The sequence below is a fragment of the Rhyacophila brunnea genome, unplaced genomic scaffold (assembly GCF_057557595.1).
Source record: "Rhyacophila brunnea isolate RB1 unplaced genomic scaffold, BYU_Rbru_1.0 scaffold_1, whole genome shotgun sequence".
In the NCBI taxonomy this organism is placed as follows: Eukaryota; Metazoa; Arthropoda; class Insecta; order Trichoptera; family Rhyacophilidae; genus Rhyacophila; species Rhyacophila brunnea.
Genome location: NW_028232751.1, coordinates 51,565,558 through 51,582,316, shown reverse-complemented (window position 1 = coordinate 51,582,316; position 16,759 = coordinate 51,565,558). Strand labels below are relative to the sequence as shown.

The 16,759-nt window shown below is 35.5% G+C and overlaps 1 protein-coding gene across 2 annotated transcripts in view; it reads left to right on the top strand.

The window, feature by feature from the left end:
* The window catches only part of LOC147079929 (WD repeat-containing protein 47), a 228,462-nt gene that overhangs the window by 17,536 nt on the left and 194,167 nt on the right, over positions 1-16,759 (top strand). For both annotated transcript variants that reach the window (XM_085946755.1, XM_085946762.1), the window contains exons 2-3: positions 3,081-4,515; positions 14,840-15,055. In XM_085946755.1, the coding sequence (XP_085802881.1) occupies positions 3,095-4,515; positions 14,840-15,055 (1,637 nt within the window). In that variant the 5' untranslated portion in view covers positions 3,081-3,094. The remainder of the gene's footprint in view (positions 1-3,080; positions 4,516-14,839; positions 15,056-16,759) is intronic.

Below are 16,759 nucleotides of genomic sequence, written 5' to 3'. Positions count from 1 at the left end.
TCCTAGCTTATACGACTAACCGCTGAATCTGAAAGGCACGAAGTATTTTTTTGTCATTGTTTATTATTTTGATTGTTTTTATTGTTATCAATGCAGAAATCTGATAAAAAGTTGAAGTTGTGTCGTTCTTTGTTGAAAATTGAACAATCGAGAATGGCAAAGTTCTTTTGCCATGTATCCAGAAGGGAAAAGTGGAATACACATCATCAGTAGAAATGCCAAGTGTCGATTAGACGGGCCTTTCAGAGTCTCGGCCCATTCGGGCATGGCTATGAGGACGGCGGAATGCAAACATTGCTGGAGTCAGGAACTTCATCGGCAAGGGATGCGAAACATGATTATTATACGAGATTTCTTTCAACTACCTGTTATCCAAAAAAAAAAATAACGGCCATTTTTTATGCGGCGTGTTTCCGTTAATCCATACTTTATTGGTGTTCTCGCGACATCTCGCTCTTGTACGCTATACAGCGAATAAATAAAATTATAAACTGAAATAAAGTACTGCCGATCAATACGTATTGTAAAGTTATTTTGTAATAGTGAATATTGAAGGTTTTTTTCCATTTTATAATTATGTGGCTTGCTTCAATATTACCGCACGCCAGTCACATTCTTGCGGATGAATTTATTGTAAGCAACGTGGCTAGAGCAAAACAGCATTGCTGTTCATGCGTAGGGTTGTCAAATTAATGATACAGCATCTAGTATATCTAGGTACTATTGGGTAACGTTTAATATCACAACAAAATTAAAAATAAACAATTAATATTCCATCACATCGGCTATTTTCTTCTTCGGCCATATCCGCCCCTTAGTTGGACCATATGGACACCACGACGCGCCTCTAAGAATCCCTGTCGCTTGCTAGTCTTCTTGCATCGTTCCAGGTCAAACCAGCATCCCGTAGCTCCGCCGTATACACTATATATATAGTATTTAGCGGCCTTCCAGGACGTTTTGGAATTTTGGAAAAAAATATTTGGTTAGTGGGTAAATGCTGAGTACCTCCGCTACATGAAAGCATTTCGATTTCAAGTTTTTTTGGCTTGGTTTAGGCAGGATTTAATGGATTTTTAAAAACTAACCAACAGTATCTGCACATTGTAGTCTTAGTTCAATGACAACACATACGTAAGACTGATAAAGGTTAGTGTGCACTATTCATGTCGGATCTTAACAGCCTGCCTCCACCCTTCGCCACTGATGTCTACTCACCCCTTCGCTCTACCAATTGGTAAAACCGCTATCGCTTCTTAAGATTTAATATGACACAAAAAATGGGATCATGTCAAATTGGCTCTAGGCGAAATGGGATAACTTTAATCGTTGAAACTTCCACGTTGTAGCTGGCTGGACGAGACATCGTATTGTTTACGTGTACTACCATGTTGAGTTGGACTTGACACAGCACACTTATTTTATGTTATAAATTAATTATATAATATATTGCCTATCTAATCAAAGTACGTACATTTATACGTAACATATTAAATATATTAAGAAGTGCGTAGGGTTAATTATGCATATCTTGTCAACCATGTTACCTCTTGGAATGAATGTAAATATTTTGACGAAATGTTTATGAACAATGTATTTATAAATCAAGTTGAAACTAGAGTTTACAATCCCTATATTCCGAATTTCGGGATTAGTTCTTGGACTTAGTCAAATTTTATTTGATGTAAGTGTCATTTTTGTATCCCAAAAGAATTATAGGTATATAATATTATGCTCACTATCGTTTCAGACTTTGTATGTTCCTTCGTTTTTAGAATTTTCTTTGTTCTTAGAGTGAGATAGGTTATTGCAATTTCGAGTATATTGTCATCCATCATTACTTCATTGTAAAATTGTAGACATAGACCTACAAACTTATCTGAAGAATGGGATGGGGGAGCCACTGTCGAAAACTACCCAATCAAGACTCGTAACTGGACAAAATCTGACATTCGAATGGCATTTTAAAAATGGCGTCCTATGGTAGTTCGTAGTTCCATTTTTGGCCATTCTACAGATGAGTTTGTAGGTATGTACCATCGGTGAATTCTGAATTCAAATCGATACATTTTTTTTATATCGACTAATGACTTCAGAAAATTTTGTTGTTTCGTTACCAAGGTGAATATAAAATTAAGTAGATTGGTAGGTAGGCCCTTAATTTTTTTTTTATAATGTATGAAAAACTTCAAATACCTGTTCATATACATATCGTGAATTAAACTCATAAACACCTCAACATAGATGCGTTGATCAAAATGTTAATTAAGGAATGCCTGCCGTTTCGGACAAACTTTGTGTTTTATAGTACCTATAGATTTGAACCCTGTCACTTTACTATATGATCAGTCAAACTATAGGAAGATAAACTTACTAGTGCTGGTATGAACACATGTATGATTCTTTTCTGTTAGTACCTACATTAAAGGTACTTCGGTGCAGACAGTCATAGTGTGTAAATACTTTAGTTTTAGATTTATAATTTCACAATCCCTGTAGAATAATATATATGTACCTATAACAGATCAACATAGTTGTATGTCAAAGTCACTGTAACTGGGACAAGTATTAAAGTTTTCGTGACTTTTAAATGTTTTCCGTATATGGTTTTACTGAATATCTTCTATTTTAATTACTAACCTGTCGAAAAAAACCTTATCCACTCTACTAGTAAAATAGTAAATTACCTACTGTGTCTTATTTATGTTTAAAATAGACATTAGCCAAATGCTTAATCCATTAGGTCCTTACTCTGGGTACAAACATACAATGAAAGAACAACATGTGACCAGAATCTGGGTTCGTACCCGAGAACCACGACTTTATAGGCCGACACGATAGCGCTCGGCAGATAGATTTGAATTACAAGAAAATGATTCGCTTCGTTGCATTGCACACCTTTAAAATAAACCAAAAGCTTACGCAAGAACAGCTAGCAACTGCAACATCACGAGACAACTAGATTAATAATCATTTGCTGTAGAACTCAATGAAGCGGATATTCTGTCGACATTCATTATGGGATTGGCTAGGTTACGTTATTACTAATAATTTCAGTTAAGTGTATCTTATTATTTCAGGTTTGAGCGCCGCCATGCCGGCCACTCAGCTGAATTTCCGCGAGGAAGATGTCGTCAAAATCGTGCTCGAGTTCCTCTACAACAGAGACCTTCACATTTCACAAATATCCCTGGAGAGGGAGACGGGAATTATCAATGGAAACCACTCACATGACATCCTCTTCCTGCGTCAGCTTATAATTGACGGCCAGTGGGACGACTGCCTCGAATTCGTTCAACCCCTCGAAGTACTCGAAGCTTTCAACAGTAAACGTGTCAAATTCTTGATACTCAGACAAAAATATGTAGAATTGCTATGCGTTAAGTCTGAAGCCGGTCAACATTTTGTCAAAGGGACCGTCGATGAAGTGGTAAGAGTATTAGATCAGCTGGAATTATATGCCACCAAAGAGGAGCATTCGAATCTGTGCCTTTTACTTACTTTACCGAGACTCAATGACCATATGGCATTTAAAGACTGGAATCCGACCAAATCTCGAATGAAATGCTTCAGTGAAGTTCATCCGCTCATCGAAAACTTCCTGCCGGCCGATAGGAAGACGTCATCAGAAATTAAGTGCTCCCGTAATGATAGACTGATGCAGATTATTATCAAAGGTATGCTGTACGAGTCTTGTGTGAATTACTGTCAAGCGAAAGCCACTGGATCAAAAGACTCTCATACGATAGATATTAACTTTTCGCATTTATTAGAAGGGTCAGGCGTGAATGATTCCGATCTCAGCCTTTTATCATGGCTTCAAAGCATACCTGCAGAAACTTTTGGCGTACCGTTCGAGCAACGAATGCTCAATGTTGACGTGGAAAGACTTGAAAGACCATCTCTTGAAACATCTTGGACGGAACATATGTTAGTCAGGCCTATAAAACCGAAAATGTTTCCACATTCAGCGATATCCTTTTCACGACCACGTTCAGCTGCTGATATGATGACAAGGTCTTTGATGCCGGCACCGGTAGCTTCTTTACCATCAGCGGCCATGGCACTTTCTACGGGAGATATATCACCTCTCGTAGCTGGGGTTGGTCCCGCGTTTCATTTATCGGCCGATAAGAACAGAATGATGATTACTTCCGTAGACAGATTGTTCAAAGATGAAGATGTGTTTTTAAGTAACAGTTTTGTGGAGCACAAGCACCATTTGCCACAGATATCCGAGAATGCTTCAGGATCAGGTGGGCTGACTCCTGATATACCACCGTCTCAGCCGATTCCTCAGGTGCAAAGAGAAATCTCCCTATCGGTTGTGAAAACGGAGAATGCTCTCGAGAAAGCTCTCATGGGAATGAGAATGACCGATAATGATAATGATGGCAACCGTAATAATTATGGAGGAAATATTTTGTATCGAGAATTCCAGTCAAGAAAAGGTAGTCAAGTTTTGATGGATATTCCAGACAATAAGATCTTATCAACAGTGAATGTGGTGACACCGTGAGTTTCTATTTTTTATTAAATTTAATTGCTTATTAATCATAGTAACTAATTGAAGTGACTTTAACGTAGTAGAACTTATTATGGTTTCGAAAGACAGCTATTTTTTAATTATTTTTAAAGTGGAAATTAACAAAAATAACTTTATTTCAAAACCATTTTCATACCTAATACTATCGACCGAAGTTTGAATTTAAATTCTAATGGATTTATGTTTACTTACTTTTCCCTCCACCACTCGCCACATCTCCATACCCGTTATGCAGGCGTATACCGTGGCGTAACGAACGTTAGGCGCTCTTCAAATTTGTGCCGAAAGTGTCCCAGGAGCAACTTCCCATGATCTTGGTTGGCTTGCACTAGAATGTGCGTGATTCCTACTTTGATATAATGTATTACAGTCAATTCTCGATCAAAAAACACCTTCTCGCTTGCCGTAAAATGCCGCAAACTTTTTAAAAGCTGAGAAATTTTCTCTCGTAGATATCAAGTCGCAATGGCCGACCGGTCCAACGAAGGGTCGGACCGACTTGAGAAGCTCTTCCCTTTCAACCGACATATGGGGACACTCCCAGAGGATGTGATCGGCATCCTGCATTTCGCCACATAAGCAAGTCGGAGATTTATGTTTACTCAAATGGAATAGTACAAAACTTAAATCCATTAGAATTTTCATAATCATAGTATTTATTTACTGGAGAAGTATTATAATCAATGTTGCCATCTCCTTGTGACAAAAATATGCAAGATAGGATGAGAAAAATTATTTCATTAGAAATATGCTAGTTTTGAGAAAACAAGAAAAAAACATTGGTGTTTTTATCGATGATGAAAAAACAATTAATTGGTTCTATAAACAAAGAACATGATAACAATAGATCTCGACCTATTTCTTTAGGACCTATGCAGGCACGCGCACATCTCATCATCACTCCACCGTTTCTATCCGACCAATTATTTACGTACCTACTCATGATGAATTGTTGCAAGTGCGTTATTTTCAAGAAATTTTATCTTGTAACTTCGGAACTTTTTGAGATAGTGAGATGCAACTCAACAAAACTAGTACCAAAAACATAGTTTATGATCTGTATAAGTTTTATCAATATTGATCCAGTAGTTTTTTGAGTTATATTGGAACAGACAGACAAAAATTTGAAAAGGGCATATTTTATACTCTGTACCTACAGGAATAGTCTAAACTTTAGTTGCTCGTGTTTCCCAAACTTTTTTTCAATAGCTTCGCTATTTTTATGGTTACATGTAAATTGTACCTAAAACATTTCACTGTGGCACAGTTTGCCGTGAGCTTTCTTATCGGAAAGAGATAGCCGTTTACTATACGGTCTCCAATTTTATTAGATTCAATATGAATATTAATTCAATTTTCATAGCTGATTTTGGCGAAATTCATGAATCAAGAATGAAAACCTAACCTGACCTAACCTAACCTAACCCTAACCTAACAAATAATCCAGTATATCAGCTATTTTCAAAATTTGTTTGCCGTTGGCTTCCTGTAAAGCGTAAACCGACAATAACCGTGTTTTATTTAGACATGAATTTTATGTCAGTACTATACGACCTAAAGAGGTTCGACGGTCTTTAATAAATTAATATACAGCCATATATTTCCGATACAACATTTCACGGTAAAGTGTGAATCGGCGAACTGCATACGTACAAGTTTCCGGACACGTATTATTATTATACTTTTCCTTCCTGACCCACAATTTTTAGTAGGCATGCGTTGCAATGCCACCCGAAGAAAGAAAGTGTTTGTGTTTTAATTGTTTATTGAAGTGCTTATGGATACACAATATTTTTTGTTTTTCCGTTTGGTGCGTACACTAATAAATCAGAAGATTTCCAATGCGTGAGTAGGCCACATATAGCTGTCCATGTGAGAAGCATGGATTTTCCAAATTTTGTATTGGAACGCTTCTTCTTTGTCCATATCCGCCCCTTAACTGAAGCATATGGACACCACGCGGCGCTTCCAAGAATCCCTGTCGCTCGCCAGTCTTCTTGCTTCGTTCCAGGTCAAACCAGCATCCCGTAGCTCCGCCGTATACACTCTGTAGATTGTATTTAGCGGCCTTCCAGGTCGCCGGAATCCGGTTGGCTTGAAGAACAGGCAAGCCAGGTTAAAGTTCTCTTCTGGCATCCGCAGCACGTGGCCGAGCCAGGTCCAACGTCGCCTCTTCACTTTCAGCGTGATGAGAGGCTGCTTGGTGCATTCTATTATCTCCTCGTTGCTCCTAAAGTCATACCACCGCACACCCAGTATTCGTCGCAAACATCTGTTTTCGAAGCTCAGTATACGGTTGCTCTGAGCCTTCGTAAGGTGCCATGATTCGCTACCGCAAAGCAGCACCGTCAGAATGCAAGCGTCGAATAGGCGGCATTTGGTTTTGACCGAGTACAATCGTGAGTCCCAGACATTTCGCATCGAGTTGAATGTTGCTCCAGCCATTCCCATTCGGATAGCGAGCTCTTTCTGCAAAATGCCATCTCCCGTGATGTGTACCCCCAGGTACTTGAAGCTGTCGACACTCTCGATGTTTTGTCCATCGCTAATCAGAGGGAAATCTGGATCAGGACAGGAACGCTTACGAATAGAAAAAGATAGAATAGTAGAAGATGATTGTACTAATTCAGAAACCTTTGCGGGTGTGCACACAATAACTGACGAAAGTTTCATCACAATCGGATGAATGGTATAGGAACACATACGAATAGAAGAAGATAGGATAGATGAAAAAGAAGAATATGGTTTTTCTAATTCAGAAACCTTCACGGGTGTGCGCACAACAGTTCACTAAAGTTTCATCGCAATCAGATGAATGTTATAGCAGTGCATATGGGACACACAAAGACATATTCATTTTTATATATGTAGATACTGGCCTATATGGAAAATAAAACAGATTTTATGTCAATACAGTTTTCATATTATATTTAAGAAGCATTAATTTACAAAAATGTGGGAATGATTTCCTACATTTTTTAACTTTTTGTAAGTTTGAGAACTAAAATCAAATAATTTATTAATGGGAAGTGTGATGCTGTTTCTGTTTAACCAGAAACTCTAGGTTTGGAGAAAAAGAAGGTGAACTGTATTCATAAATCATATATATATTTTCAGCCGGGGTCGATCCACTTCTGGATGAAGGCCTCCCCCAGCTCCCTCCACTCTTCTCAGTTCCTTGCTTTTCTCTGCCACGTACTTCCACCAAAGCTGACAAGTTCGTCAATCCAACGGGTTTTGGGGTCCCCTGTGGCCGCTTAGTGCCCCTCGGGTACCACTGAATGACTATTCGTCTAGCGGTTGTCCGTTCGCCGTGCGATATGTTTGGCCCACCGCCAGTTCATCAATTCGGTGACCTCTATCACATCTCTCACTCTTGTTTGCTACCTTATTCATTTGTTTCTTTTGCGGTCCTTACGCGTTATGCCCAACATGCACCTTTCCATGCCACGTTGCGCAACTCTCAATTTTTGGATCTCTCATGTGTTGAGAGTGTATCTTTCGCAAGCATACGTTAGCACTGGTAGCACACATTAGTTGAATACTTTATGCTTCAGGCATATTGGAAGGTCGCTCTTGAAGATATTACTTAAGCGCCCGAATGCACTCCATGCTTGGCTCTTGGAGCAATCATAAATTTCTATATTTATTTTTTAGGAAAACCCATATCGAAAAACCTGCTTCACACTTATAAATTGTGACAAAAGGCATTATAAATTTTACCACTTTTTCTACTAAAACTGGGTATTCCTGATGACAAGACAGCCAAAAATCCATCAGTAAACTGTCGAATATGTCCATGACGCCCACACGACAGTTCAATTATAGACTCTATACCTGAATTCGGCAATTCTGTCTAGGATACGACTGTAAAAGGGTTCCTTATTCATGCTTTTGATTAAGGGGAAATATTCCTTCAGAATTGTCTCCAGTCCTAGCAGATGTACCTTGATAGCAGCTGAAATCTCATCCAGCATGGAACTCATGGTACACTCTATTTGTAATTCTGATAGCTTTGTAATTCCCTACTTGCATACGACGGGACCAAAAATTGAGTTTCTTCATTGCAGATTCCACAATCGCAGATTAAAATTATTCAAAAACTCAAAAATATCACAAAAGGTAGGCTTCCTTGATTAAGCAATGGACAATGGAAAACTGTCTTTGAATTCAAATTTAATACTACATCCCTCGCCGTTGGGGGAACATTAAAACTTTTTCCTTCATTTAAATAAGTCTTCTTGAAACATCTCCTTTTGATAGCCATCGTATCTTGCAGTGTAAAAGAACATGTTTTTGTTCACTCCCTATTACTTGCACAACACAGTTAATACTAAAGATTTTATAGAGTTTATTAATTTTACACACTTTTGCATAGTTGCAGGCATTTTTTGTCAGCCAATGCTTCTCTGTGAATGCTGCAATAAACCCATTCACAGTCTGGTGCTATGGTTTTGATCCTCAGAAAACGTCGAGTACGAGCGTCAGCCATTGCGTGTGCTCCATCGCTACTCCACATATTTTTGTTTCGTGGTTTCCTGGTGTCATATCGTGACCCATTATTTGGGAAACGCTACTTTAGGTGGTTCTGAAGAATTACTTTCTTGTAGATATCATCTTGAAGGCAGAGTATTTTTTTCTTCCTTTTTTTAAATATCTATTGACAAAAAGATACACATGTAAATTTAATACATAATGAAATTGAACTCATTTAGAATAATTCAATAATTGCAATTATTGCAGAGTTTGAAAAAGTACAACATGCATGGTGTAACTGGAATGTACGAATCTGTCTATGCCATTTTTAAATTCACTGTGTACTTGTGTTGGGCACTGGTAATTCACTCCTTGAAATGTAATTGCTTGTTGTTGTTAGAACTCAAAATCATTGTATCAGGAGTTGTTCACGGTACATCTGGAATAACAACTGAGAGAGGTTAACGGCTTATTGATTGTAATGGTGGTTTAATATATTTTTTAATAATCAACAATTAATAATTCACTAGATTTAAGAATGTAACATTCTTCTTTGAGCATTATGTAAATTTAAAAACAGTTCGGAAACCTACCTATTTATTTGAAAAAATATGGTACCAGGCGGCCGGCACCACAAAACCAGAAAAGCAAATAATAACTAAATTTGAGAATGTGTCAGTCGCATGACTATTAGTTTATTTAGTCGTAATTAAGTAACGTGCATGTGGCTAAATTGGTAAAGCACATTGGACGGAATTGTGTAATGTTGATTGTAATATAACACTTGTCGGAGGATCGTAGATCTAACTATATATTCAATATAATTATGTTCTATGCATGCGTCTAGACCAGTGGTTCACAACCTATTTAAAAGAAAGACCAATTTATCCATTTTCTAATTTTTCATGGGCCGCAACGGGTGAAAGTGTTGAAAAATAATGATATATTATATTAGACTAGATTTTATTATTTTAAATTTAATAGTTACATATCAGCTACTCGAATCACTCTCCACGCTGCATTACGTACATATCTATTTTAGTGATAGAACTTAATATATAGGAAATTAGAATTTTCTCGTCATAAATGAAAAATTTGGTAATGAAGAACTTGTTCTTTTGGACTGCATGCGGCCCATGGGGCGCGGTTTGTGCATCACTGGTCTAGTTGCATTTCCAACCAATTTTTCATTCCACCTTTTCCATGTGACTCTGCAAAGAGGTTTAATTGAAGAAATAGTATTGCGGATGAAAGCAATCCCTATCATTAAATTATGTGGATTAAATACTATTAAATAATGTTTCAGACTTTCACAGATGTTTGTTATTGTAATAAATTTTTGGGTTGTAAGTACTATTATAATACTTATTATGTTTTATTTAAATCCATAGTTTATTAAATTGTTTCGATGGACATCATCTGTCAGAATTTTCCACATCATATTTTTGTCAGTGTCTATTTGTTTTAAATAATAAAATATATAAATATACCATAGCAATAATTTAAATATTAGTTTCTTGTAATATAGACATCTAGTGGTATATTTTGTAATTTACGACACCTATTGAAAATGTTTTACATAATTAGCCTAGCATAGGAAACAACAGATGTCTCGACTGCAGTATTTTTACATAATTATTTTCATTTTAAATTGATATAAGAACACCATAACCATAATATTATATTAAGAAAATGATATAAATTATTTTTTTAAATTCAAATCAGCTCAGACGACTATAATCAAACAGTTAAAGATTTTTAATATTTAATATTTACAAAGTGATGATAATTATATAAAATTATTTTTAAGTTTTTTTTAAAGTCAATAGCTATTTGGGTTGTAACACAGACTTGGGCTGTAACAAGTAAACTACTTTTATATGCTTAGTCTATCACAAATCCGACAAACTTGGATACAATGGTTGCATAAAGGCATTTAATTTTTTTTTTATGTAAATATCTCTTATGCATCATGAATAACAAAATAATAAACAATCGCATTACTAAATCTGTCAATATTTTCAGGCAGTGCATTAATGAGTTGTAAAGCGTTTCCAACTGGCATCTCATATCAGTTACTGATATGCTAACATAATGTAAGATAAGTCCAGCGCGAATTTCTAACCCAAATGTCGGAGTCCGGGCTTTACACCTAGGTACCTAGGTATTGTTTTGATACACTATGCATAGAGTACATCTGTGGCGAAGGCTGTTAAGATATGACATAAATAGTGCACACTAATATTTTATCAGTCAAAAGAATTTGTTTTTATTGAACTAAGACTACAATGTGTAGATAATGTTTGTTAGTTTTTTAGAATTCAATTTAAACCTTGCCTAATCTAAGCCATAGTAGATAATATACAAAAAATATTCGTTTTTCTATAAAATATCTAAGATTATGCCATAAAACCATATTTATTTTTAGATATTTTATAGATAGAAGAATATTTATTATCAATAATGTTTTGGTTAGGCAGTGCTTAAGGGGGTAGATGCTCAGCGTACGTCAAAATGGAGCTTTTATGCTATTTTCAAAGCATGATCATGGACATTCCTTAAACGTTGTAGATAATCTAATTACATAATTTTGAAGCCTTATTATCCTTTATATTTATTTTAAACATTTGATGACTGCATAAAGTATTTTTATTATATAAAATTGTATTCTTTTAAACCTCTCGCTCTAATGTTTTAGAATATAGTCATATTTCAGTACGTCCATGTGAAGTGGTGTTAAGATTTTTTATATTTATTCCTTTTTAAAAGCATTTATAAAACCATTAGTAAAATTTATGTCGATATTATTATAGTGAAATATTTACAATAAAAAATTATATTGATAATCTCTGTGATCCCAAATTTGATAAGAATTAGGCATTTTATTATTCAAAAAAATGGGCAAGATTTACACATTTAAAGATAATTTTAAAGATACTGATTATAAGCTATGTCTTTGACATTCAAATGTGATGGGCCGTTAATGAATTTAAAAAAAACTAACCAACACAATAATGTGATATATCTTCTTAATTCAACGTAAACAAATAAGTACGACTGAAAATGTGTGCACTATTTTTGTCGGATTGCTCATAGCTTACATAAACTATTATGATTTGGTTTAGGCGGGTTTAATTGAATTTTAAAAACTAACCGGTACCATCCGCAAATTGTAGTGTAAGTTCAATGAAAACAAATAAGTATGACTGACAATGTTTAGTGTCCACTATTTATGTCGAATCTGAACAGCCTACCTCCACCCTTCGCTTAAGTTAGTTTTCATTTGGGCTAAGTATTTATTTTTTGTCCCTGTCTGATCCTAACAAAAAATGATCGTAGTCGTTGTTTTGTAAAAAGGGCGAATTAACCAAAATGATATTTTACATGATGAGGATTTTTAACTTTTGACATTTATTTAATAATTAGGTACTTGTAATAATTGTCTAATACGTTTACAATAAAGCTTAGAAAGAAAACTGTCTTTATAATAAATAGGCTTTATAATATAATATTTTAAAAGGCCTAATATGTCACATTCGATTTTTATTCGTAACACTTCGTACTTTCCTGTGGAGATACAAATTTGCCATTTTTACACGTTGAAGCTAGTGAGTTACATATTTTTTCTTCTTCATTAAAATATCGATTTCGCCAAAATGCTTGATTCGCCCTTTTTACAAAACACCGACGAATGGGCCTCCATCGAATGGAGAGTTTGTATTAATAGATTAATGTTTGATTCGTATTTTTTTCTCTAAAATATAATAATTCTGCATATTCAGTTATGATTGGATATTCCTATAGTTTAAGTGTCAGTGCGCTCCGTAGATGAGGACTATCCCCAAGAAATAATTGATATGGTAAATTTTACTTAACTTTGGGGACTTCTTACGTAGGTAAATATTTTTATGATAAATAAGAGTTACAATGCTGCAATACCACTTACCATACTACTCAGTAGCGAAGGGTGGAGGCAGGCTGGATCCGCCATAAATAGTGCACATTTAACTTTGTTAGTCATATGTATTCGTTTTTATTGAACTATCGCTACAGTTTACAGATGGTATTGGTTAGTTGCATAATTAATTAATTGCATAATTTTAGATATATTTTTTTTACTATTACCTATTATGTCTTGGTTTTCGCAGGGTTAATTTAATTTTAAAAACTAACCAACACCATCTGTAAACTGTAGCGTTAGTTCTCTGTTAATTGTAGTCTTATTTCAATGAAAACAAATACGTATGACCGCAAAGCTTACTATTGATGGCGGATCTTAACAGCCTACCTCCACCCTTCGCCACTGATACTACTTCATCTGCCGCCCACTAAGATTCAATTAATGACAAATGGCAGTATTTACTTTTGTATTTTTTCAACAGCATCCCTATAGACAAAAGTCATCACATGTCATTGCTAAATATAGTCATTAGTCATTACTCATTACACTCATTATTCATATATTGCATTTATTTTTTTGTCTGCCTTAGATTTCAGAACATTGCTATAAATGAGATACGCGGTGTTGATGTATTCGTTTTGTGTCACACTCCTGTGGTGTATACCTACACACTTATATAATTATTATTGTGATTGTATGAAACCTGTTTACTGCGTATTCTTCAATGGGTCAAATAGTGACCATGGTGATCTATCTATCATTAGGTATATGATGTATATTGTAGGTATACCAGACTAACCATGCTTCTTGGTACAACAGGGGTTGCAAACGTTTGAGAGAGATGATCCGAATTTGAGTAATCTGTTGCAGGAAATTATCTTGATTTGAATAAACAATGTTGATTTTTAGACACTCCCCCCCTACTATCTACACTGTGTTTATGATATTTTGCACACAATTCACGTCATAGATTGCTCAGGCGCTCACGCAAAACAATGTTATGGTGGGTCCATTTAAAAACAATACCTATCCATAATAATTTATTTTCGATATTTAAGGCGGCGGGAAGGGGTGGAGTTAACCAAATCTATCCGTTGCCACTGTCCTCACTTTTCGGGTACATTCCCTATACGTAGACACTTGATTATAGTGATGGATACCTGGTCTGCAGTTATAACTACGGGTGCTCACCTACAAGTTATTGCCACCTCTCGCATCTGCATGTGGTTAAGGGTTAATGTTAATTAAACATATTTTTCTTTTTAATGTTTTCAGATACATATTTATTTAATTAATACAGTTGAAATTGTAAATTATCAAAAAAATGTCTCAAATTGCAAGCTTCGTATTTTTCCGCTAGGTGCCTCTGGTATGTAGAAGCCTCCTCCTTAACGAAATACACGTGGTCTAACGCTCATAATTATTAGGATCGTTATAAGTGTCCGTGTGTGTTATCCGCGATGTCTTTGTTTTTAGACATGTTGTGTCAGAATATTAAAGAAAACATTTAATGCCTCAGATGATTGCATCGTTTCATAAGTGCCACAGGTCTTTCACTGATACAGGCGTTGTGTGTCATGATGTCCTGACAAAGGAAGAAGAAGAACTAATATTCCATTCACTTTAATAATTTGTATTATTTCGTTTCTGTCCCCGTCTCGTTCCATTCGTGTGATTCAGAATAATTTAGCTTCAATTGTCAGTGTATGACTTTCATCTTCGTAGTAAAGTTTTTACGATTCTACTATTATTAATTTTTATTTTATTTTACTTTAAAATAAGGGTTCGTCTTATAATTGGGGGTGTCTTATCGATGCAATACGCCATATATTTTTAAGCTGTAATGTTATAAAGTTACAATACCAACACGGCGTACGGTTGAATGTTGAAAATCTAATAGTTTCTTGGCATTTCAGAATTCAGCAGCAGGTGAACAGGGGTGGCGCAAACACACCTCCTCGAAGTCCAAAACTGCAGCAAAATCAAAACGCTATCCAGAATCAAAACGTCACCCCTAATCACAACCACGCACAGCCAGTTGTTAACCAACAACATCGCCCGCCACAGTACACCCCGCTTCCAGTACCGGTTCCGCCCAACTCCAGGCCACAGTCCGTCGAAGAGCAGCCGAGGTGAGTGAAGATTTTTATTTGTACAATATTTATGCGATCCCGGGATTCGAAACCAGAGTGGAGTCGAATATAATATCGTCGTTAATTTTCTACAAATACGTATCTCAAGTTTTGTCAGTTTTGAGTTGTTTGATGAATTCAGAATTTGAATACGCACATATACCACTAACACGTATCCAAAGAAGTCGTATCATAATAAAAGACTTGGCGAAAGAAGTTGCGTGTTTGTAAATACACAGAATACTGATCTCCGACAGATGATTATACTGAAGTTCTTTCTCGTAAGTCAAGATACGTGTTTACTGCAGTAATATTGTGGAATGATTGACAGTAAAGTTGCAACGCGTTCTCGTATCTTCGACAATATGACTGATCGTTCGAAAGTATAGTGCGATAGATTGAAGAAACAACATTTTTTTCATGAAAATATGTGTACTAAATGGATATTTCATAGAAGAAAATTTATTTCTGAATTAAAAACTGAGGGAATAAAGTTGTTATTTGCCTCTCAATCCACTCATCTAATGTAAAAAATATATTACGATATAAATTATAGGAAATATTCTCTAGTTTATTTTACTACATAATTAATTTTGTCATAAAGTACACCAGAAAACTGTTTAAAAGTACTTAGTTTCCGACATTTTAGCCAATAACTTTGCGAGCGGAAAAAAATGTGGTGGCAAAGTAAAAATTCGATAAGAGTACCCCAAAATACATAAAAATGCGAAGTATAAAGACTTCCGAAGTAAAAGAAGAAAGAAGTAAAAGAAGTAAAATTACCCAATGACTTCAAATATAATATTAGGTCTACAATGCATTTTTAAAATAATGCGTATAGAGAAACTGTTATAAGAAATTCAACGTTTATTCGGTAGTAATTCACTGTAAAGCTCATCGCCATGTGACGGGAAATATTTATCGTAAAACAATTTTTATATGTGGAGAATATAAAATATACCCAGGGGCGTACATGATGTTTTAGCGCCCGGGCAGTCTCAAAAACTCGCCCCGTACGTAAAACAAAACTTATGCATGTTCATATTTGATCTGATACTATATTAAGTTTTAAGTTATAACCGAACAAAAGTGCTTCACAATCAATGAACAATGGTCAACACTGTTTTATTGACAATAAAAACGAAGGATATTTGCGCCACAATAGATTTTTCTTAATCAATAAAACACTACTCCCCTCTCTTGATGTCATTTACACGACAGACGACATCATGGCGAACATACTATTTTCTTTTTTACTAATTGCACAATTGGAAATTCGGTAAAGTAGATAGGTACTAAATTGTGTTATTTAAATGTGCAGATTTTGACAAAAATATTGGCTATAATTTAAAATATGAGTGGATTATGTAGATATTTTCGAGACTTCCTGTAAAAACCTTTACGTAGACGACTGTCTCCCAAGTTTGGGAAGCATTGATCTAATGCGTGCAATGTCATTTGTTATTATCATCAAATCATCACGTTTTCCTTAATATTCTCGAAAGTTCAAATGTGCACACATTTGAATAAAATAGAGATTCAGAATTTTTATTAAACCGTCTAGTTATATTGAATTTGTTGCATTTTCAACGGAGCCTCGTTTGTCCACCCCTTGAACACCACTGACCTAAAACTCATTTTATAAAAGACCAAATACCTAGATACTTTGTGAAGAGTATGTAATTTTCCCATAATCATGAATAA